This window comes from Apium graveolens, chromosome 1 (genome assembly GCF_009905375.1).
Source record: "Apium graveolens cultivar Ventura chromosome 1, ASM990537v1, whole genome shotgun sequence".
Classification (NCBI taxonomy): Eukaryota; Viridiplantae; Streptophyta; class Magnoliopsida; order Apiales; family Apiaceae; genus Apium; species Apium graveolens.
The window spans coordinates 176867734-176888943 of record NC_133647.1 but is presented as its reverse complement, the minus strand read 5'-3'; the positions used below and the strand labels follow the sequence as shown (position 1 = coordinate 176888943).

Here is a 21210-nt window from a genome sequence, read left to right as displayed (position 1 = left end):
GACTTCGCAATGATTATTAACAAATAAATCACTTTTGCAAGTGGTTCTAAAACCAGATCTACTCCAATGCTCCTTTGGCTTTCCAGCTAGCCATTCATAACATTTCAAATTTAACTGCAGCCATGTTTAATAGCAGCCATGTTTAATAGCAACACAAATGCATTGAAATTAGCATATTAAGCTTGACTGTGTTACCTTTTTAATTGCAGCCATATTTTTCTCAAAGTGATAGTCTGTTGTAGACCTTGCAGCACTCCACATCAGCCCTCTAAGTCCAATTCCCTTGTGCAACTTGCTCATGTTGTTGTACAAATACATTGCACAGAACCTGTGCTCTGTATTTGGACATAACTCCTCCAAAGATCTTACAAGACCCTGCATACAAAATGATAGTTATTCTACTATGGTGAGATGAATTTATGCACACTCAAAGATTAAAAGAGTGAAAAGATGCATACCTTTTGTTTGTCAGAGATAAAAGTCCAAGATCCATCATTGTTCATGTTTAAATCATCTTTTAGCTTACTTATAAACCACATCCAGTTGGCAGTGTTCTCTGCATCCACTATAGACCAAGCTATAGGATACATTCCATCATCTGGGTCCATTCCAACTGCTGTCAACATTTGACCACCATATGGGCCTCTCAAATGACACTCATCCAAGCCCACAATAGGCCTACATCCTGCAATATAACCTTTCTTATGAGGCCCAAGATATATGTATATTCTCTTAAATCTACCTCTATCCTGTCCAGGTTTAACATCATCCAACTCAATTGCCACAGTGGAGTCCGGCATCACCCTTTTTAGCTCATTTCCATAATCCCAAATCATTGCATAAGAATCTTCATGTGTTCCATTAATCACCTTCAAAGCAATATTTTTAGCCCTGTACAACATGGACTTGTTAACATTACACCCCAAATAATTTACCACCTTCTTCAATGCATCACATTCCTAGGTAGGGTTCATCTGTATATCATTCTCGTACTTTTTTGCAATCCAATCTGCAGTTACTTGTTTCTGTTGCCAAGTTTGCTGACATGTGTGCTTTGAAAAATATGTCCTGATCTGGTAAGTGTCACTTTTTTGACATTTATTTGCATATATTTTCCAGCTACAAGGGGGTGTGCATTTATACTGAACCTTGTAACCCATATTTGGACACTTAAGTACATGCCTTCTTTCAACAATAGCATGACTTCTAATAGCTCTCCTCAGGACATCTGCACCACTAAAGAGCATGTCAATCTCAAATTTTGGGTTCATCATATCAATACGCTCATTAAATTCTGAGAAAATAGCATCAACCTCATCTTCACTATTGACAGCCATCTTTTCATCTTCACTACTGACAGCCATCTTTTCATCTTCACTACCACCATTTGTCTCATCATTAAACTCAACCTGATTTACATCACACTCTTCACTTATGTAATCAGTCTCATTTACATCATCTTCTACATCAAATTCCATCTCATCTTGTGTGGAGTTTCCATCATTTGAGCTATCAGGATGCCAATCTGTGTCTCCTTCACTATCTTCATTCCCTACTCTTATTTTCAATCCCCCTTCATTCACTTTTCTTTCTCCATCCGCATTCTCTTCATTTTCCTCATCATTCACTTCATTTTCCCCATTTTGATCATCCACAAAGATTGATCTTTTCACCCTTTTTTTCTTAAGCTTAGGCGTTTTTTCTCTATCAATACTCCCTTCCCAACTAGAACTATCAGTACTTTCCTCTTCACAACTCACATTATCATCAACTTCTATAATTGATGGACTTGAGAGTGGTGCAGTTGGCGTGGCTCTAATTGGCAAACCTTCAATACTAACAGGTTCTATAATGACAGCAAATACTTCTACATACTGAACTTCCTCAGATACAAGAACAGTCATGACCAATATATCACTATCAGTTTCTAATTTTCCTAACTGATCCATGCCCTCATTCGGGGCTTTAAAATACAATTCAGCCCCTGCAGAAATACGACCAGTAGACTCGGACACCATTGCACCAATTTCAAACATTGACATCAAATCGACATTACAAAAATCAAAGTAATCTATCTTATAATCCACAAACTTGGAGTTCATATTCTCAAAATGACCGCCATAATACATTTTTATAGTAAAAAAAAATAGGGGTAATCTGCAACATACAAGAAACATGCAAACAATGATCTTTTATACAATTACAGCCAAAAGGGAGACACAATGGACCATTCTAAACATTATCAAATGAAAAAGCAACATTTTTGGGACCACTCGATGAGTATAAAATTATAAATCGAATCTCACTTGAAAAAATAAGGGTTCGAAAATGTTACCTCTATAGTCAGGGCACTCAACAACTCCATATTTGTGTATCTCCTTCCTGGGTCGCATGAACCACTCCATCTCCAGTCCACTATTAAGGTTTCTTTACCAACCGTTTCGTCTTCACTTTATAATTAGGGTAAGTTTTTGTAAAAGAATTGAGATAATTTTACTTTACTCTTTACAAATATCCAACAACCCTTATGTATAAAATAATAAAAGTAAATTATCTATAATACCCTTAAGAATATTAGAAAAAGTTGATTTAACGGCTCCTACTTAACGGGAGTTAACGGGAGACACTATTCTAAAAGGCGAAAATGAAGTCGGGCATCTTTTTTAAAAATTTGCAACTATAGCAACTTTTGTGAAATTGAGTATAAAGTACGGCCAAACCTATGCAATTTACTCCCCCAAATATTCAATGGGTATGTATATAACTACATAATCAAACTTCAAAACAAGGACAATACACTACTCTAATGCATGCTCCGTAAAAATATATAGAACATGTAGCATAGAAGCAAGTAGTTACAAGAATCTCACAACTCAACTCTCCATTTTTACCTTACCAAATCATCATCAAAATACTAAACTGGTCCCTGAAATTACAACTATCATAGAAGCGACCAAAACTGTACTTCGTGACAGGTCATTAAACCTTAGATATAAATCCAGTAATATGGTCATTAAAATTTGTTACATATTACTCAACTGAGCTACGGTACCATTCAAAATTTTACTGTTTTCTTCACCAAACTTATAACCTTCATACCCTTCAAGAAGCACATCCCTGCAGGGGACAATAACTCCAAGCTTGATACAGGAAAGGAAGGTACCGAAAAGTTTTCGATGAAAGCTGTAAGCTTTATCAGGAGGGGGTGTCCACCTATGCTTCAGCATTGTTGCCTCAAGGCTTGTGATGCTTCCTAGTAGATCCAACCTTTAAATTTGGTAGAGCGAAAATCATAACCACCACAACCACCACTACCAGGCTTTGAAAATGGCAATTCAATTATAAATCCAGCTTGAACATGTGCCTCTAACATTATGTCTGCTATCATTCCTAAGAGAAAACCGAGCCTTTGGGTGTCTCTTTACAGATTCTCTGTCATTATTCGCACATGTGACAACCTGCCCAGACAATGCATATAAACTCTCAGATTATAAAGAAAGGGCTTTAAAGGAGTACTGGGTTTTCTCATGAGCAGAGAATCATTACTTAGTTTCCTACCTTCTGCACCAAAAATGCATACATCTTAGAAACTAATTTTACAAGTTCTATGAAAATCGAGTAAAAGTAAGGCATTAAATAGCAGCATTTTAGTTTCAAGCGTCTCTTCATTATGAATTCTTAAACCTGATAAAATAGAAATAGATATACTTCTACTGTAGAATCAAAATACAGATTTATTTATATTCTATTGTAGAATCAAATATCTCCAAATACAAAAATTGAAGAAAATCTACATGCATGTGAATTTATGTCAAAGAGATATATATATATATATATATTACAAGAATTATTAATATATTTAATAGTAGTTGAACCCATATTATATTAAGTACCCTTGAATATTAAATATTACAATTAATTAAAAGATCCAGATTATTACATAATGAACTTGTTTAACTGATAATTTATTAAATTATTAAATTATTTACCTATTACATATATGCACATATTTTTCTTAATTATTCAAACGAAAAATAACCAACTCGAACCGTTATAATTTAGATGATTATGATTTTAAATTATCGATTACAGTTACGGTTACAATAATTGAAAAAATCGATACTCGATAATCACCCTGTTGAAATCGAGATCCTCACTTGTATAGTGTTCGTGTTCCCCCTCTCTAGCTGAGTGGCTGCTTTTATCTAATTATCCATGAGTCTTTTCAGTCTTTCTGTAAATGGGCTTTTATTATAATGAGCCCAATATTGAGGCCCAACATTTGTCCCCCGAACTAGTGTGAAGTCCTTCAGGACTTCTTCAGTGTTTGACTCTTCGACTAGCGAATTTGATAGTAAGCAAAGAAAGTCATTTATTAGTAGGTGTTGTAGAATTGTAGCATTTACCTTGGTCATACAACCGATCAAATAAGAAGTTATCTTCCCGTGCCTTGAAATGTTAAATTTGAAGATATGTAAGGTGAGTTCTTGCCGCTAAACCTGTTATACTCAGATGGGATGGAGGAACATTGTTGAGCCAAACGCTTGATCAGTCAATATAACGGGTAGATATTGTCTTCTACAAATTAGATCATGAAACCAGCAATGGAATATATTATCTTCTACAAATTAGATCATGAAACCAACAACCTTTTCAAAATAATTCACAGTAAAATCTATCATATGCATACATAGATTGTAAAAATTAAAATTCAACACTTACTTTAAGTCCAGAACAAAATTTTAAAATCACTCGGAACATGTACATGAGATCGAAGAATATGAATCTCACAATCATACTCATCTGTTGGACTCATCTAACCTTTATAATAAATTCTTTGCATATCAGCAAGGCATTGGTGGCTATGGTTTATATGCAGTTGCGGAAAAATATCTTTAATATAGAAGATGATTGCGAAGCACGGAAAAATGATCATTCTGAATGTGCAGAATTCCCTGCAACAAGTCTAGACAATGAAGAATACATGAGTAACGAATCAACTGATGATCAAGACTCATGCATGAGAGAGCCTGAGATTAGATTAATGTAATTCAATCATGTAAATATATCGGTCTCAACAACACCTGCATGCTCCGTTTGCGAACCCGCATCATTTAACTCTTCCCCGTATTTTGATGGCAATAACCATAAAAGTAAAGCAAGCAGTTGTTTCTTGAAAAAGCTAAAATCATGTAATTTGTAACCTTGAAGAAATTTGTAGCCCGATCCTGCTTTTAAATTATAAGAATGACTTCATATTCGCAACTCAACATTTGTGATGCAGTTGATACACACGATGTCAACAAATTCAAGCATTTACATGCCTTTTTCTATATAGGTTCTTACTGATCAATAAAACACTGACATTATTTTTTAAATGTATATCTGGGGAACCTCAATATACCGTATGAAAATCATATTAAAGAGCAATATTGAAAAATATTCCCAAAAGAAGCTGACCAAATCGGCCCATCAAAATAGAAAATCTTCTTAAGTACACACATGGATCATCTGAGCTGAAGATAGAGAAATGGTTGGGTAATTTTAACACGCATTTTCAGCCACATGAACAGGGAAACTGGACAATAACATTATAAATTTAGTATTATTAGATGTCACCTTCTGAATGTGAGCTTAAAAATTAGTAATCCCTATATTGATGAATACATAATCGAGGAGATGTATCAAATGATTGTGATTTGTGAGATGTATATTTGGGCTCGTGTCTAGCACATAATTCTCAAGCTTTTAAGCTTGTACTTTCAGTCTTGAGCTTGACCATATTGAGTACGGAGCTCATATGTGACGATGTTTAAAACATTATTAGGTTACCTAATGTGGCTGCCTTCAAGGACTAGTACTCTAAAGTTTTGGATTCGTTCAAGTCGAGTCTGAAGATTTACTTTTGGCGATTTTTGAATGTGTCGTCAAGTTTAAAAAACAGTTGTGATCATTTTTATCAGGCCTCGTAGGATTTTGTTTAATTTGGAGAATTAACCACATATTGGGTTTTTGGAGACATAAGTAATACTTGGCGAGTTATAGCTTTTAAGGGAGAATCGATCTCCTTTAAGGGCTCTTGGAAGATTTAGAGCCCCCCTAGTCAACAATCTGGGCCTTGATTTTTGGCGAATTCTGACATTCACTTGGCAATTTGTACTCGAAAAATATTTGTCAAATATTCGTCAATCTTTTGAGTTATTTCTGTCGAGCTTTTACTCTACATTCGAGCTTTGGATTTCGCTTTTGTCAGCTTTTGTAACAGTCTAGGCGAGTTACAGAATTCGTAATTGTTAGAATTCTATGAGCTTTTTAGCTCATATACGTCGACATTCATGATACCAAATTTGTCAAGCATTTGAGCTTGTATTTGTGAAGATTGGAGAATCCACCTCATACGGAGGCCCTTTCTAGATTCGCAACTCGTTTTTGTTGGACTAAATATTGTCATAGAGAAAAATATATATGTTAAAATATAATGTTATGACCATATAGCTTAAACCAGGTTGGAATTAGGTTCAATTTACAAATTTTTTTGTTAGTTAGATATGGTGATCAAATTTTTGGACTACAAATTGTGCACGTAATAGACAGCATCTAGAGCAAGTGAAATGTATATGCATTTACCGCTATTGCAGAAATGTCTACATAATGAATCATCACGGACTATTATGTCCTAAAGATCTAAATAATCGCATATGAAAATTTGAGATATTGGAATCACCCGGCGTGTAATACTACTCAAAACAATCCTAGTTATATGAATAAAAATTAGCCTATTTAGCAATTCTCATCAATATGATTAACTAAATCAATTGATTTTGACAATTTTACTACTAATCAACGTATAAAAATCGTACCAGTCAAGTCAACTGAGATTATACAAAGAAGAACTATGTAGTTTAGTACAGAAATCAAGTACCTAGTTTGTGACTCATGACGCGTTGAATATCGAAGTGGCGTGCTTCGGCACAGCCATAGATCTAGATCGGAGGCGATAAGCAAGCTCGAGAGAGGCATAATTTCGAGTAGTAACAGATATTTCACTATCAAACACCAATCACATCACAAACAAAATCGATCTGAAGTACAATCGGCCATTGAGAACAACTTAATCGATAATTAAGAACAAAATAAAAATCGAAGGTGTATAAAAATGGATAACATCGATCGAGAAAACATGAACACCCCCTTTTTCTAGCGGCAAATGTGGGAATCGAGATCCTCACTTGTATAGTGTTCGTGTTCCCCCTCTCTAACTGAGGGGCTGTTTTTATCTTATTATTCATGAGTGTTTTTCGGTCTTTCTGTAAATGGGCTTTTATTATAATGAGCCCAATATTGAGGCCCAACACACCCCTAACTATAAGATTCAAAAATCGTGTTCGGAGGATGTGTTTTTGGGAAAAGCATTGTTGAAATTCATGATTTTTTTAATTATATTTATACATATTGACATCCAGCAATGTCAAAGACAATCTAAGTTACAAAATACTTGATTAAACTCATGCTTGAACAATTGCATTTTTGGATATCCAGTAATGTCAAAGCCAATCCAAGTTGCAAAGTACTTGATTAATTTGAACTAAACCCATGCTTGAACGATTGCATGATTACGAGTCTTTTTGGCTTAACTTAATTTAAGTGATTTTTAATTTTAAGATACAAGATTTAATTTTTTATAGTTTATAAATAATTTTTAAGTTTAGGCGATCTCTTGTTTGAAGTATCTGCATACCTAGGTAGTAGGTATTCTGGCCTCAAACATTTGGTTTTATCTTCTCCAAAACCCAACATGGAGGAACAACTCTAGAAGTCCTAACCAAAGGCCCATAACTCATTAGGCCATGACACAAAAAACTTTCACTTTCCTGTTGCATTCCTAGCAAATAGCCAAATACTAGCAACTAGCCACTGCTAAAACATACAAATCAAATACAAATATGAACGGTGAGTGGCTAGGAAGTGATAAGAAAAGGTTGAGTAGGGTATGAGATAAGAGGACACCATTTCACTCTCCATATTCTTTAGATAAGAGAACAATCTAGACTTTCTCATACTTCACAATTTCTATCGCCTCTTCACCATCTTGCTCTTTTCACAACTTAAACCAAAACTCAGAGCTATCAAGTAAAACACTCACTCACAACAAAATCTTCAATGGCTGCCACCACCGTTTCAACCATGGCCATGCTCAATGCCAAGTGCATTCTCAATTCTTCTTCCTCATCATCATCTCCAAAACCCAACTTGATCACTCTTCCTTACAGGCCAACTAAAACTGTTCTCCAGAGCCTCCCCAAATCACTCACAGGGACTGCCATAGCAGGCGCTGTTTTCTCGACTCTCAGCTCATGTGACCCTGCTCTGGCTGCTCAACAGCTAGCCGTCCTAGCTGACGGTGCTGCTGCGGGAGACAACCGTGGTTTAGCTCTTTTGCTACCAATTGTCCCAGCCATTGCATGGGTCCTCTACAACATTCTCCAACCAACTCTCAACCAGATCAACAAAATGTCTGCTAAAGGTGTCATCATTGGACTTGGGCTCGGTGGTGGCTTGGCTGCCTCAGGTGGCTTTCTGTCAACCCCGCATGCGGTTGCAGCAGCTGACCAGATTGCTACTCTGGCAGAGGAGGCAGCGGCAGCAAGCGATAACAGAGGTCAGCTTCTGTTGATAGTGGTGGCTCCGGCTATACTGTGGGTGTTGTACAATATTCTACAACCAGCCCTAAACCAGATTAACAAGATGAGATCTTGATTATTATTAGCTTCTTTAATCAGTCATTATAGACTGATTATAATATACCACATGTAATTGAACCTTCTTCATGGCCAATGAACAAACTTTTGTTATTTGTGATTCAATCTTTTTTCTACATTCTTTTGTGAAATTGTGATATACTCTACATATATTGTCACATCACTTGTATAAATTATCATCAAAACCACAAAACTTTTTTCACCAAACTGATAAAGTAGCATTCTACAAAAGAGAGCAAGAATAAACACTTGGAATAGGAGAGACAGGTGAAAGGAAACAGCTTATAGGCGATGATCAAAATCATACAATTTAATATTTATTGAATAGCTACAATGTAATCTGACAGAAAATTTATATATGAATGATGTAGAAGATATACATATCTGCACAATGAATGGTATGGATTGGAGCCTAACTATATAAAATAAACAGATATCCTAGTGTAGAATTTTAGCTATACCAATCATCAACTTTATCTATATTACAGGTTGCTAGTAGACAACTGGGATTTGATTCTATGGCAGGGTAATTGTAAGCCATGTTACAAAATATAGCTTAGCAGCCATATATTTAAAAAGAGCCAATATGCAATTACTCCTATTCTTGCCCTTGGACGACCCATAAGAGCTCGATCACCGGCTACCCTGAATTTAATAAGAAAAATCATGTTAATACTTCAGTTGTTATAGAAGTAAGACTCTAACAGTCTAACAAACATAAGGTCTATACGGGAGAGCTGAGTATGATTGTGCATCACTAAACAACTCCACTCAACAGCTTCTTCACGATTTCATTGCATCTTTTATTAGTCAAGTCATTTTTGGTAAAGTTTTCTCAAGTCGGCTTCGTCATAAAATCACTATATAAAACAAAGGAAAAAAGAACAAAAAATTAAACAGTAAACTACTAGCAACAGAGCAGAGGCATAAGCACTTTACCAAATTCCATCTATTCTATCTGCAATTGTCCTCCCTTGTTTTGGAACCAAACCTGACGTATTTAGTGACTTAAACACATGACCTGCAATATGACGAAGCTTAATGCATTTCTTCAATAACTAGACAGAGAGAAATCTAACAATCTAAAAAAGCAAACCTTTATCTTCAGCCGTATTCTTCTTACTGATCAAACGATCAGATTCCGAGTCTATATTAATTGCTAGTTGGTCACTTGATCCCTTTCTTAAACTTCTTACATGAGCATTAGATGGGCCTGCTGGGGGTATGTTTACCAGTGGCCCCTGCATGAGAACAAACATACACATTCATGTTAAATTTACATATATTGTGCCAACAGATACTAACGGAGTTACTTCAGTAACTTATACTAAACCGTCTCCCTTTTTGCCTCCATTCATATACTATTTCTCAAAAAATGGAGGGTAAACAGTGACGTATACTGCAACATATACTCACATACTGCAAATATCTGGCAGCTCTAAGACTAAAAACAGACTCTGATACAAAACAAGGTGAAGATGTAAACAGACATTTTTGGTTATTAATCATGCAATCATTAGTATGCAACTATTTAGGTTTCTTTTCCATTTTCAACTCAGAACAGATATCTATAAAACCATTATTAGCTAGTAAAATTAGATGAAGGCGACTAAATGAACATTTTAATTAAGGATATGGCGAAGTGATTGACTAGCGCCAAAGTTTTATGGTATAATACAGGTATCGAAAATTACCACATCATCGATTTCAGATATTTCTGACCGAGGCAATAAATGAGCTTCAAAGCCTCCACGTTCTTGAATAGAGCTTGCTGAAGCTTCCCTTCCTTGCTTAGATTCTTCAAAGAATTTGACCTTACTTGATAGCTCATCAACAACCTCTTGAGTCTTCAAAATTTTACTGTCTAGCTCTTGGACTTTGGATTTTGAATTTTCAGATTCCAAAATAATGGCTGTAACGAGCTTCTCCAGTAACGTCAATTGTTCCATAACATTAGCAGTTTTCTGGGTTCCAACCACCTCATTACCTGCTAATTTCTTCATGATGTTCTCTAATCCTTTTGCAAGATCGTGTTTCAAATTCTCGTAGTCCTGCTTGTACATAATGTATTCTGAAGCTTCATCTTTCAGATGTTCAATTTCAAGAGCTTGATCCTTAATAAGTGATTGCTGTAGTTCATTGTTGCGTGATACGGAGGACATCTCACGCTGCATTCCACCAACACAATCAACAATGTAAAATAGCTTTTTTACATGGTCAGGATCCCCGGCCTCTAATTCACCTACTTCAAACTCAGCGAGCGGGATTTTGATTCCATCTATTTTCTTGAAGAGAGATTTTAACTGGAATGCTGATAGGAGAGGGTCTTCAGTCTCTGAAAGAACAATATGAAGCAAAAGCATAAAGAAATAAGTTCATAGTTACGAAAATTTTTAAGTTTTTATAGTTTACATGCTTTTTCAAATCAAACAGAAATGATACCTCTTTGATGTTTTGTAAGTTCCATTTCTCTCTCCTGCCACTTTCTTTCCTCTGCTTGATGCTCCCCTACTTTATGCCTCATCTCACTGCATAGGATTTCTAATGCTTCTAGATCAGCTTCCAACTTGCACACTCTGCTCTGGTAGATATTCCTTTCTTCCACGGCTTTTTCAAAAGCAGTTCTGCTTTCTTTCAAATTGTTCTGTAAGTTTTCAACCATTGTACCCATATAATGCTCTTGTGCTTGTTTATCCATTTCCATTTCGTTCATGTGCTTCTTTAGAGCTTTCATTTGCCCCGATACAACTAGGAATTCATCTCTTGTTGCCACCAGTTTTTTCGATAAAGAAGCAATCAAATTATCCATGAATGAAGAACTTCTAACACATACATCTGCTAGAATTTTGTGTTTCAATTGGAGATTATTCACTGTTTTCTCAATAGATGAGGTAAAATTTTCATCATCTGCAGTTAACTCTCCATCCATTTCAATGTTCTCAATATTGTGAATGTCATCTGGGAATCGATTCAGAGCAAACAAATCTTCCTGCGAGGTAAACAAAGAATTGATATGTATACAACTCTTAGAATAATTAAACCCTGAATAAAAATTTTAAAAAAATATTATGTAGACTATGAAGAACTTTTCTGTGGTTTATAGCTCTGGAGTAAACTGTGCACACATGTTGTGTTCATGCGTGTGTATAAAAAAGGGGAAAAGAATATAATATGTGATACTGAAGATCTCAATATTTTATGGCTTTTCTCAAATTCTGCACAGTAGGTATTGAAGAGGAATACGAGCATAGGAGATGATGGTTGTTATTGGATGTCGTGCCCTTTTTGCTTACAAATATAATTCAAGCAGGGGCCTCTTCTACCCTTCTTGCTTACAAGAATAATTCAAGCAAGGGCCTTTTCTGCTTATGAACTTCAATGTTCAAGAAGGCGTTGGGAATAAATTTCAAGTGTCTTTTATTGAAGTCCAAAAACTTTGACAAAACAAATCCTGAGGAAGATTGGGTAGAAAGTGCATCTTAATAGAGTTACTGATCAGGAGAGCATATATATAGAGTAAGAATGTACCTCAGAAATAGGTAATGTCTGCTGAGCATTCAGATCCATATCATTAAAGTGGTCATTTATGTCATTAAGGATGTGATCAATATTTTTCAGGCCGTCAATTTTTTTTTCAAAGCATTGTCTTAGCAAGGGCAATGTCGACTCCTCTTTCATAAGCGACTGAAGACTACTGAGGTGACCATACAGTTCAGGAGACCCAATCCCTTTGGCACTGCCGGTTGCAGCCAATTCTTGCATACATGCATTTAACTGTGACTTCAGATTTGAAATTTCTTGCTCAGAATTTTGCCTATCCCCCAACTCTTGCATACATGTGTTCAATCGAGATTTAAGATTCTCAATCTCATGTGCAGCATTTTCCTTCTCACCCTGTAGATCGGACATAGTATTTTCTACTTTATGGATTGCTTCCTCGTATGATTTTAAATTAGAGGAGGCATCTGCAAGCTCGCGGGCTTGCATTCCAGCTACTTGTTTGAGCTTTTCTATCTCACTCTCCAAATTAGTCCTGCCTAGTTGACCCAAGTTATTTTCCTCAGCCAACAGAGACAAATTTGTTTGTGCTTGAGACATTGCATCTTCAAGGGATTTTATAGTTTTGCGGGCCTCAGCTAGCTCGCTGTTAAGATAAGATGATGCCTCCTTGACTTTCTGGAGTTCCGCTTCTGTGGCAAATTTAATAACTTGAGCATCTTCTTTCTCATTAACTAGCATATGAATTTTGGTGTCGGCAAGTGCTAACTCATTGAACTTGGTAGCAATTTCCTCTTTTACTAGTTCCAACTCATGTTGTGCCTGTTCCTTTGCAGCTTCACACTCATTAATGTACCCAACAAGCCTTTGAACCTTTTCTGCAGGCTCTTCAACAGATGTACCATCCAGAAATGTAATACTCTCAATTGATCCGATTAATCTTTGTAACATTCTATTGCTCTTGGCCAAGAATTGCTCCAGCTGATTCCTTTCTTCTTTGATAGCATTGAGATCAAATTCCAACTTTGGGACACAATCAGCTACACTTGACAATTTATGGACCTCAGTCTTGTAGCCGGTTAAAGAAAGTTCTTGTTGCTCCAGTTCAAGCTTTAAATTTTCAATTGATGCATTCCTTTCATCCAGAAGTTGTTTTAGGTTTTCCCGCTCTTGAACTAGCCCCTTGCCTTTCTTAACTGCCAGGGATAACTTTTCCCTAAGAAGAGAAGCCTTTTCTTCGGAACGTGAAAGATCATTCCGCAAAGAGCTTTTCTCATCTTTCAGAACCTGTAGTTCTTCAGAAATCACTGCCATCTTATTTGTCAGGTGGTTCACCTCTGATTTATTTAGCATCTCTTCTTCTAGAAGTGTTTCAAACAACATAGCCTCAAAATCTCTAATGTACAAGAGACACTGAATTTTTTTGACGATTTTGTTTTCAACCTGACAACACTCGACAGGAAATTGAGTTTTTTCTTTTAATTTTACTAAGCATTGGTCAATAACACTGTCCATGCCAGAATGTAACTCTTCTGGATCATTCAAGGCCATACCTGATGCCTCCTGCAACTTTCTGACAACTCGGTCCCTTTCCATTGAAATCTGATGCTCCTTCTCTAAGATCCCTCCATACTTGTATCTCAAATCTTCAAATACTTCTTCAAAATAATGCTTTTCCTGTGTTTCTGCCAAAACTGCTAAAGTAAGCCGATCAATCTCAATTTGCGCCGCTTCTCTTGTATTATCTACAAGCTGTTTAATGTCTTCCTGATCTTGAACAAGTTCTGTTCTTTCTCTACATGCTGAAGATAAGTCTTCCCTCAAAATAATGGTCTTCTCTTCAGAATGTGAGAGGAGATTCTGTAGAGTATCTTTTTCATCTTTCAGATCATGCAGTTCTTGAGAGAGCACTGATATCTTATTTGTTAGGTCATTAAACTGAGACCTATCCAGCATATCATCCTCCAAAACTATTTCAAAGAGCATGGCCTCCAGATCCCTTGTGTACAAGAGATTCTGAATCCTTTCAAGTAGTTTCCAGTCCACCTGAACAGATTCAGTAGACACTCTGTTTTGTTCTCTTAATTTTCCAAAGCAACGGTCAACGCTGTTGTCCATGTCAGAGTGTGGTTCTTCTGGATTATTCATTGCAATTCCAGATGCCTCGTGTAACATTTTAACAAGCCGATTCTTTTCCAAAGACACTTGACGCTCTCTCCCCACAATTTCCTTGTATTTGTATCTTAGATCTTCAAGCTCGTCCAGGAGATAATTATTTTTTTGTGTTTCTGTTAAGATTGATGCAGTAAGTCGATCAATGTCATTATGTGCAATTTCTTTAGTTCTATCCAAAAGCTGTTTCAAATTTTCCCGCTCCTGAACCAATCCTTTGCCCTTTTTAACTGCCATAGACAATTTCTCCCTCAGGACAGTAGCTTTCTCTTCTGAGCGTGAAAGAGTACAACGAAGTGAGTCATTCTCGTCTCTTGACTCACTTAATTCTTGAGAAACTACGGCTACTTTATTCACCAACTGGTTCACCTCTGATCTTTTCAGTCTTTCCTCCTCCAATATTTCCTCAAACAGCATAGCTTCCTGATCCCTCGTGTACAAGAGGCTTTGCATTTTTTCAAATACTTCTCCTTCCAAATGAGATGATTCAATAGAAGCACTGGTTTGATCTTTTAATTTTCCAAAGCATTGTTCAATCATATTGCCTATGTCAGAAGGCGAGCCTTCTGCACTGTACATTGCTATTCCAGATACATCGTGTAACAACCTTACCACTCGATCCTTCTCCAATGAATTTTGATATTCCTTTTGAACAATCTGATCATATTGGTATCTTAAATCTTCAAGCTCTTCTTGGAGATAATGTTTCTCCTGTGTTTCTACCAATATCAATGCAGTAAGTCGATCAATCTCCTTATTAGCAGCTTCTCTTGTTATGATCGTCACATCTTGCAAGGTGCCCATGAGTTTGTTCTTCTCGTTTGCAAGCCACTGAACTTTCCCTAGAATATCTATTGACTGAAGTTCTTGTGGCAGATTACTCTCAAGTAAAACTCTTTCACAGCTTTCAATGACACTGTTCCTTTCTGAACGTTCTTCATCCAGTGAAGCAGCCAAAATTTCACTTTTAATCAACTCTTTCTTGCATAACTCAGCAGCTTCTAGTGCACTAGTCTTTTCCTTGATTTCAATACGACATCTCTCAAGCTCGTTTGTCTTGTCAGCAAGTGACTGCTTTAATGAATCACGGTGCTGAACCAGCGCCTTTCCTTTTGTTACAGCTAAACTAAGCTTTTCTTTGGTATTATTAAACCTTGCCCTCTCATGTTCAAGCTCCACTTTGGTTTTTTGAATTTCTGTATTTGCCATATCAATGGTTTCTCTACCTTTTAGGAGTTCTTCCATCTGTTTCAGGTTTTTCTCTTCCATCTCCTTTACTTTTTGTGCCAACTCGAATTCTTTTCTTCTTACCTCTATCAGCTCTTCGCGTGCATTAAAAAAAATTGCCTCCACGTCATCTGGCACAACGTGATCTGACCTTACATTTGTTATGCATTGCCTAAGTAAATCAGTTTCATAAAGAAAACTAGTATACTTTTCAATCAAAAATAAACTGGCACTTTCAATATGACACATTTTTTGGGCGAAGGATTCATTCGATAGTTCTTCTTGAGTAAATGCTGATGCAAGACAACTCAAAACCCTATTTGCAATGGCCTCCGTTTCTTGTTGCACTGAAGACTTAGATACTCTAGCACTGAGCTCCTGAATTTCTTGATCTTTCTTGTGCAGCATCGAATGAATTTCACTGATTGTCCCTTGAGTCTTTGAGCGATCATCTACTGCATGCTTGACTAACTTGGAACAATCATTTATCATGTCCTGCAGCGGAGTATCATCTGAAACCACAGACTTTTCGCCCATCCAATTTTCTGAGTCATAATGGTCAACATACCCACTATCATTTTCAGTGACCAAATACCCTTGTGTGCTCAGAGCACGGAGCTGATGATGAAGATTAGCAAGTCCTTGCGCCAAAGTTCTTCTTTCTGCCTGCAAAGACTTGAAATTAGAACTTTATTAAAAGACACAAAAACTATCAAAAGTTAGCTCATCAACCTCGGATTCCCGTGCAAAGCTTTCTTTCTCACCAACAGTTTTTTCAAGCATAGCCCGCAGATGTTCCAGCTCACTCGTCAGATCATCCACAGCCCTCCCCTTGTCCAACATATCAAAACTGGCATTATACCCCACAAACCCTAGTCGGGATTCAGAGGTGTCCGTTGCTTCAATGTTATCAACAACACCGATCCTCCCATCATAGGAAACCAGCTCATCAGGACAATCCACAAACATGTCATCTTTTCCCCCATCCTCTACAACTTTTTCTTCATTTTGTTCATCTTGTATAGTATCAACTCCCATCACCAAAACTCCATCATCCTGATCTATACGTTCAATCTGCACAAATTTAGGTATGCAAAACTTTTACTACAGTCTACACACATATCATAAATCCAATAAAAAAAACTCCCTACATGTCAAACCTATCATCAGAAACACTAAGCTAAAAATCACTCTAACAAACCATAATACCCTAAAACCAAAAACAATCAAAAGTACTAACAGCTAAAAGGAACTAAACTACACATTATGCACTACAGTAGAATCCCGCATATCAAATGATTAAACATACAAAATAGGTAACTAGTTTCGAACAAGATCATCTTAGTACCAAATTTGTACTTGAAGTACATTAAACGTTACGAATAGCACCTGATTAGGGGAGTCAACCGAGTTAACAAGCACCGAACCATCTTCGCCTTCAGCTGATCCTTCAGCTGAACTGGCTTCCCTAGAACCATCTAACAACTCCTCCGAATCATAATTTCCCGACATTCTAATCCTTCATAACCTATAACAAAAATCCAATAAAAACAGATCCAAATAGAAACAATTAAATCACCACCGACAATTCATTTCAATCAACAATCATATCCACAATTCATAAATTACTCTATGCAACACAATACATACATATAAACTCACATAGTTACGAGTATTTGTGTGTGTATTTGTGTGGGTGTAATAACTAATAAGTAACAAATGAAACCCTAAAATAAGGACAAGAGGGATTGTAAGAAAACGAGACAGGAACAAAAATTACCTCGAGAAAATCAAAAGGATGAGGGAGATGAGTAAGATGCCGATTGTGTTTGGTTTTGTTGGAGAAAGACAATATATGTATGTGTTTTGTCTGTGTGTGTATATGTATGTGTAACAGCAGCTGTAAATTTTGCCTCGTTTTTCAATTACTTGCCTATGGTGATTGTTACGTTGTCGTTTTGTTTTGTGTGAATCTCAGCTGAAACTGAAAGTGAACGATATGGGTTAAAACTTAAGGATTTTAAAGGTAAATTTAAGGATTTTACTTGTGTAGAGTTAAAACTTGGGTGACTAAGATTTTATTTTTGAATATGTGATTGCATTTTATGGGATTTTATTTATTTATTTATTTTAAAGGATTTTGTTTATTTTATAAGAAAGATTGTTGTTATATATGTCGAAAGATATGATAAAATGTAACGGCACTTTAAGGATTTTATTTGTGTATAGTTAAAACTTGGGTGATGTTTGATGAAGATTTTATTTCAGAATATGTGATTGCATTTTATGGGATTTTATTTATTTATTTATTTTAAAGGATTTTGTTTATTTATAAGAAAGATTATTGTTATATATGTCGAAAGAGATGGTAAAATGTAACAATCCGCACTTATGTACTATTAATTCTAAATCAAAAATAGTACAAAATACAATTATTAATCCAAAATTCTATTACAAAGATGACTATTACGAAAGCGCAGTTAAAAGCTGAAGTCCAAAAGTCAATCTACTCCAAAACTAAGTCCTCGAACTTCAATGCTATCTAACTCGAACTCTTATGCCGAACCTGAAATATTAAAAGGATGAGTTGCGAAACCCAGCAAGCAACTACTGTCCTACGGCTTAAAATAATATTTTTAAGTTTTTCGAAAACATAATTTAAATATTTTTGACACATAACACAGATCACACAAAATCACACATATATTCGATAACAAGGTGAACAAAGATGCACACGATATAATCAATAACCATTATTAAAGCGAAGCACATGACACATTTTATAATCCACATTTTATAATCCACATTATCAAAATTCTTAATCAATCAATAAATCTTAATAACAAATTCTTATCTTTAGTCCCACGGTCCTAAATCACACCTTATGCAATACTGTGTCAGTGACCGACATCTTATACTTTATGCCACACTTCCCAAGTGACCGGGTTCTTATTCTTATTTGAAGGGGCGCTAGTTTACGTCCCTCGTCAAGTGAAACCGAAGCTTGACAATGTATCGATGTGTTCCGGAACGTGCGCAAACTAGTTCTAAGTTTTATATATCACACTATCCAGTGATCAGAATCTTATTCTTATACATGACTAAGACTGGGGATTTTTGAAAATTTGTTATCTTATTAATCACACATAATATGAAACGTTTCACAATACATACGGAGTAATAAAGACTCACTTACGTAATCAAACAGATAATTCATTTTTCAAAGTATACGGAGGAATGAATAGTCACTTAAAAAACATGTAGGCAAACAAATAATACAGAAAGTTACTCACAAAACACGTAAGCAAGCAATAATACGGAGCAACGGAAAGTTACTTACAAAATACGTAGACAAACAAATAATACGGAGCAACGAAAAGTTACTTGCAAAACACGTAGGCAAAACACATAATACATAGTAACGAAAAGTTATTTGCCTCAGTTGCGCAAACAAATAATCCACGTTATGACACATATCGAATACTCAACAACTCATCAAACACGAAACATCTAAAATTTCGAACATCTCCACGATTTCAATTCTGATCAGATCTGAATTTACTCTTTTTGACCATCTAAACGATGTTTTCTTGGAAAATACAAAACACGGAGGTTGTAGAGAACGAAAAGATCTTTCCGAAAAGTCCATAATCAACGAATTCTGACTTACGATGAATTTTCTACGAATTTTACAAGACTGCTGATTTTTATGGTTTTTTATCGTACGAATTTTATGAATAAAAACAAGGAAGACGAATAGGGTGTATTTATAACGATACAAAACCCTATTTCTTAACTTACAAGTTATCCATATTAGAATATGATCCAAATTTTAGTCCAATTACTCTAATTCAATTTTAAATCCTAGTCTTTATCTAATTTTAATACTTTTTATTCTATTATTCTATTATTAATCGAATTCTAAAAATTACGGGATATTACATAAAATATTCTCAAATAATACATGATACTTTTTATGCATCTTATATACATTGATTTTTTTATAAATATCAAAAATTACAATTATTTTATATTCTGCTAAATATATTATCATCATTCATAATATTCTTATAAAGTTTTACAACATCTTACATTAAAATTTTTAAAATCAATTTATCATCATAATATACTCTTAAAATTTCTACTTTCTATTTAAATAAACTTACCATCTTGATAATTTGTTAAATTTATTTTTTAAATCATTTATTCTATTTATTTTAAAATTACTAAATATTTTTCTAAAATTTTCTTTTAATTTTAAGCTTATGAAATATTACAAAGACAAGTATTATAAATATTTATCATTATTCCTAATATTCTTTCAAGGTATCTGCAACATCTTCCATACATATTTTAAATCAACCTACCATTGTAATTGGTATGGATAAAAAATACATCCTAAAGACACGTTAAATGTCACATTAATTACACTTGGGCTTTTTGTCTGAAATCCAGTATAGACATATCTGGTCCAAGCTCGTTGAATACTAAAGACGGCCCATGTAGTCAAGGCCCACCAGTAGAGGTCGTATATAAGCTATTCACAGACTAGGCCCTATACAGCTGGAAGAGCAGAGACATGTGTCCTAAACGGACTCAAAGTCCTACACAAAAGGTTCTGGAGTTCCTTCCTTTATAGGATTCCTAATAACCATCTAAGTTGGACACTTTTCCACCAAGTCTCCCAACACAAGTCTAACCCTACACTCACATTTATATAAAGGGATCTACCCTTCAACCTAGAATTACAGTTTTGGCTTCATTCTCTACTACACCGAGTTACGTAGGCATCTTGCATAGTCCCAAACGCGAGAGCAACCATTAAAACTCAAAACTCACAAACCCTAGCATTAATTACTAATGTACTTTAGTTTTTATTCCACAATATTTGACACCGTCTGTGGGAAGACTACAACAACCATGGTGAACAAACGGAGCAGAAATAATAGTGAAACAGGCACTCATGTCCCATCGCGAACAATCACATCAGTGGTAGAGGTACCACCACACTCAATCTACGCATCCACCCAAGGAGGAACCCCGGTAGGGGCAACCGAGGTTCATCCACAAGGGACGAATCCCCCGGCTCCTCAAGGGAAAAATCCCCAATATCAGCAGTTACATGCACATGTGAACCCTCAACCCGTTGGGTATGAGTACTCAACGATCGTGACCACTAACCCCCTTTGTGGGATGCCTCTATACCCTAAGGTTGGAGGAAATGGACACTGTAATCAGAGTGAAGCACAAGGGCGGACACCCCAATACATATGTGGCTTGGCTCCTATTCTAGAGGATCGAGAATTCTTTGGACCCTATTCTAATAGAGACTCTGAATCATCGAACGACGAGGTCGCTCCAAAAAGGAGGCGTGCTGGTAAGGAGTCGATGCCTCATACCAACCAGTGGCCCAGGAGCGCTCAAGGGACGAATCCCCAAGATGTCCATGTTAGGTCACACAACACTATAGAAGGGGGTTGAATATAGTGTTTATACAATCAAATCGATTTAGAACACAAGTATGTAACATTAATCAAGTTTATTCAATATAATA

At 35.9% G+C, this 21210-nt stretch overlaps 2 protein-coding genes and 1 long non-coding RNA gene across 3 annotated transcripts; 1 reads left to right on the top strand and 2 right to left on the bottom strand.

Annotated features, from left to right (window-relative positions):
* Positions 1-2928: 2928 nt before the first annotated feature.
* Positions 2929-7237, bottom strand: LOC141722237 (uncharacterized). Its single transcript, XR_012575262.1, has 3 exons — positions 6923-7237; positions 4407-4966; positions 2929-3458 (listed from the first exon to the last, which is right to left on the bottom strand). It is a non-coding gene; the product is annotated as an uncharacterized LOC141722237 (long non-coding RNA).
* An 806-nt stretch (positions 7238-8043) lies between these two features.
* LOC141671795 (photosystem II reaction center proteins PsbY, chloroplastic) lies at positions 8044-8864 on the top strand. Its single transcript, XM_074478152.1, has one exon. The coding sequence runs from the start codon at positions 8161-8163 to the stop codon at positions 8755-8757; it is 597 nt and encodes a 198-aa protein (XP_074334253.1). The 5' UTR covers positions 8044-8160; the 3' UTR covers positions 8758-8864.
* Positions 8865-9051: 187 nt separating this feature from the next.
* Positions 9052-17569, bottom strand: LOC141671787 (trans-Golgi network-localized SYP41-interacting protein 1-like). The gene is made up of 9 exons (XM_074478144.1): positions 17437-17569; positions 17046-17184; positions 16389-16730; positions 12288-16322; positions 11202-11748; positions 10454-11094; positions 9856-10000; positions 9699-9780; positions 9052-9404 (listed from the first exon to the last, which is right to left on the bottom strand). The coding sequence occupies exons 2-9, from the start codon at positions 17166-17168 to the stop codon at positions 9302-9304; spliced, it is 6018 nt and encodes a 2005-aa protein (XP_074334245.1). The 5' UTR covers positions 17169-17184; positions 17437-17569; the 3' UTR covers positions 9052-9301.
* Positions 17570-21210: the final 3641 nt, after the last annotated feature.

Bases quoted from the DNA above. Each gene is read 5' to 3' on its own strand.
- LOC141671787 (XM_074478144.1), bottom strand. From the start codon at position 17,168: ATGTCGGGAAATTATGATTCGGAGGAGTTGTTAGATGGTTCTAGGGAA. The intron at 16,731-17,045 runs GTGCTATTCGTA...AAATTTGTGCAG, and splicing joins CGGTTGACTCCCCTAATCAG to ATTGAACGTATAGATCAGGA. The intron at 9,781-9,855 runs GTTTGCTTTTTT...GTCATATTGCAG, and splicing joins GAATACGGCTGAAGATAAAG to GTCATGTGTTTAAGTCACTA.
- LOC141671795 (XM_074478152.1), top strand. From the start codon at position 8,161: ATGGCTGCCACCACCGTTTCAACCATGGCCATGCTCAATGCCAAGTGC.